The 2,151-nt window shown below is 45.3% G+C and overlaps 1 protein-coding gene across 1 annotated transcript; it reads right to left on the bottom strand.

Moving 5' to 3' along the window:
* Window positions 1-828: 828 nt before the first annotated feature.
* Window positions 829-1,776, bottom strand: LOC104980749 (olfactory receptor 145). Its single transcript, XM_010829522.1, has one exon. It carries the CDS (start codon window positions 1,774-1,776, stop codon window positions 829-831), a length of 948 nt encoding a protein of 315 aa, XP_010827824.1.
* Between the last annotated feature and the right edge of the window lie 375 nt (window positions 1,777-2,151).

A 2,151-nucleotide genomic window follows, 5' to 3' on the forward strand; every position in this document is an offset into this window, starting at 1 on the left:
AAGCTCCACATCGCTATCTCAGGAGGTACCACGTGTGCTGCTGTCCGGGCTCTAGCACACTTCCCCACACACTGTGCAGAATTCTTCAAGAATCTGTCTGGTCATTCAGCCAAGACCATCTCAACAAAGTGTTATACCTCCTACCTTCATGTGAAAATGTGATATTTAAAATTAGCCCTTGAAAAGTTGCCTGAAATTTCTGTAGACAAAACCAGACTTTCATGTCCTAGACCAACTCACACTTGAAATGAAACCTTCTAAGGCAGCTGAAGGAGGAAGAAAGTGAACAGTAATGGAAAGAAATCAGTATTAAAAAGCAAGAGCCTGGATTCTAGTCACAGTTCAGCTGCTGAGTTGCTGAGTGACCTTGGGGAAGTTACCTAAGCCTGAATCTGTTCTCAGAAATAAGACAACTAAATAATTCTTGAAAGTGAAAAATGAAAGTTTTAGTCACTCAGTCGTGTTGACTCTTTGCAACCTCAGGAACTGTAGCCCTCCAGGCTCCTCTGTCCATGGAATTCTCCAGACAAAACACATGGGTATCCATTCCCTTCTCCAGGGGATCTTCCTGACCCAGGGATCAAACCCAGGTCTCCTGAGTTGCAGGCAGATTCTTTGCTGTTTGAACCATCAGGGAAGCTCAAATGATCCTTAAGGCCCACTAACTGTGAGTATCCTCTAGTTTTAACAATCTTCTTAAGTTAAAGGTCACTCAAAAGGGGAAAGACAAACTTGTTGAGAAAGAGTTAAAATTTCCTCCATGTAATCAATGGAACTTGAATCATCTATGGAAGGAAAAATGTCCCTTTCCTAAATATTGCCCCCTTCTCAGGAGAACAATATTTTGCTTAACGTTTTCTTCAGAGCACTTTTGACATCCTTATTCCTCAGGCTATAGATTAAGGGGTTGAGCATGGGTACCACAATGGTATAGAACAAGGAGGACACTTTCCCCTGGTTCATGGGTAAAAGAGAAGATGGTTTGAGGTACATGAATGCCCCCGACCCAAAGAAAAGAGAAACTGCAATAATGTGGGAGCTACAGGTGCTGAACGCTTTGGACCTGCCCTCGGTGGAATGAATATGGAGAATGCTAGAGAGGATAAGGGCATAAGAAATGAAGATGGTAACTGTGGGCACACCAATATCGATGCCCACAACAATGAAAACCACCAGCTCATTTACATAGGTGCTGGTGCAAGAGAGCTCAAGAAGAGGAAGGATGTCACACATGTAGTGGTCAACAAGATTGTTGGCACAGAAGGTCAGTCGCACCATGCACGCTGTGTGGGCCATGGCCCCAACAAACCCCATCACATAGACACCCAACAAAAGAAGTAAACAGATCTGGGGAGACATGGTGGCCATGTACACCAGTGGCTTACAGATGGCAACATAGCGGTCACATGCCATCGCTGACAGGATGAAGGACTCAGAGATGACAAAGAAAAGAAAGAAGAAGAGCTGAGTCATACACCCTGCGTAGGAGATGATGTTCTTCTTTGAGACAAAACTCATCAGCATTTTGGGAGTGATAACAGTGGAATAGCAGAAATCTATGAAGGATAAGTTATAGAGGAAAAAGTACATGGGGGTGTGCAGGTGAGAGTTGAGTCCAATCAGGGTTATCAAGCCCAGGTTCCCCACCACAGTGACCATGTAAAAACCTAGAAATAGGAAGAAGAAGGGGATCTGGAGTTCTGGCTGGCTGGTTAAGCCTGCGAGGATGAACTGTGTCCCAGAAGAGTTCTCAGCTACCATTCTCATTTCAGGCATTCTGTGGAAACAAAGGAAAAGGGTCACTTAGAGACAGAAGGAGAGAGAGCAGTGCTGCCCTCCCCGTCACCTCCCCCTCTTTGGAATTAGAGGCACACTTGGGTATTTTTGAATCCCATTGACAGAAGAGCCTGGTGGGCTGCAGTCCTTGGGAGCTCAAAGAGTCAAACACGACTGAGCAACTAACACTTTGATTTGGATATTTTGGACTTCAGGAGAAAGGGCTTTCCAGAAGCTATGGGTCTTGTTCTCATGAGCCCCTAGTGGCTCTGCCCTTTGGAGGACGAACCTGTCTCTAAGAGGACGGCCACTGCTGCTAGGAAGAAAGGACCCAAGGATGCACTGAAGAATCTCCCAGATCTTTACTTCAGTAAA

The sequence above is a fragment of the Bison bison genome, unplaced genomic scaffold (genome assembly GCF_000754665.1).
Source record: "Bison bison bison isolate TAMUID 2011002044 unplaced genomic scaffold, Bison_UMD1.0 scf7180017864506, whole genome shotgun sequence".
Lineage (NCBI taxonomy): Eukaryota > Metazoa > Chordata > Mammalia > Artiodactyla > Bovidae > Bison > Bison bison.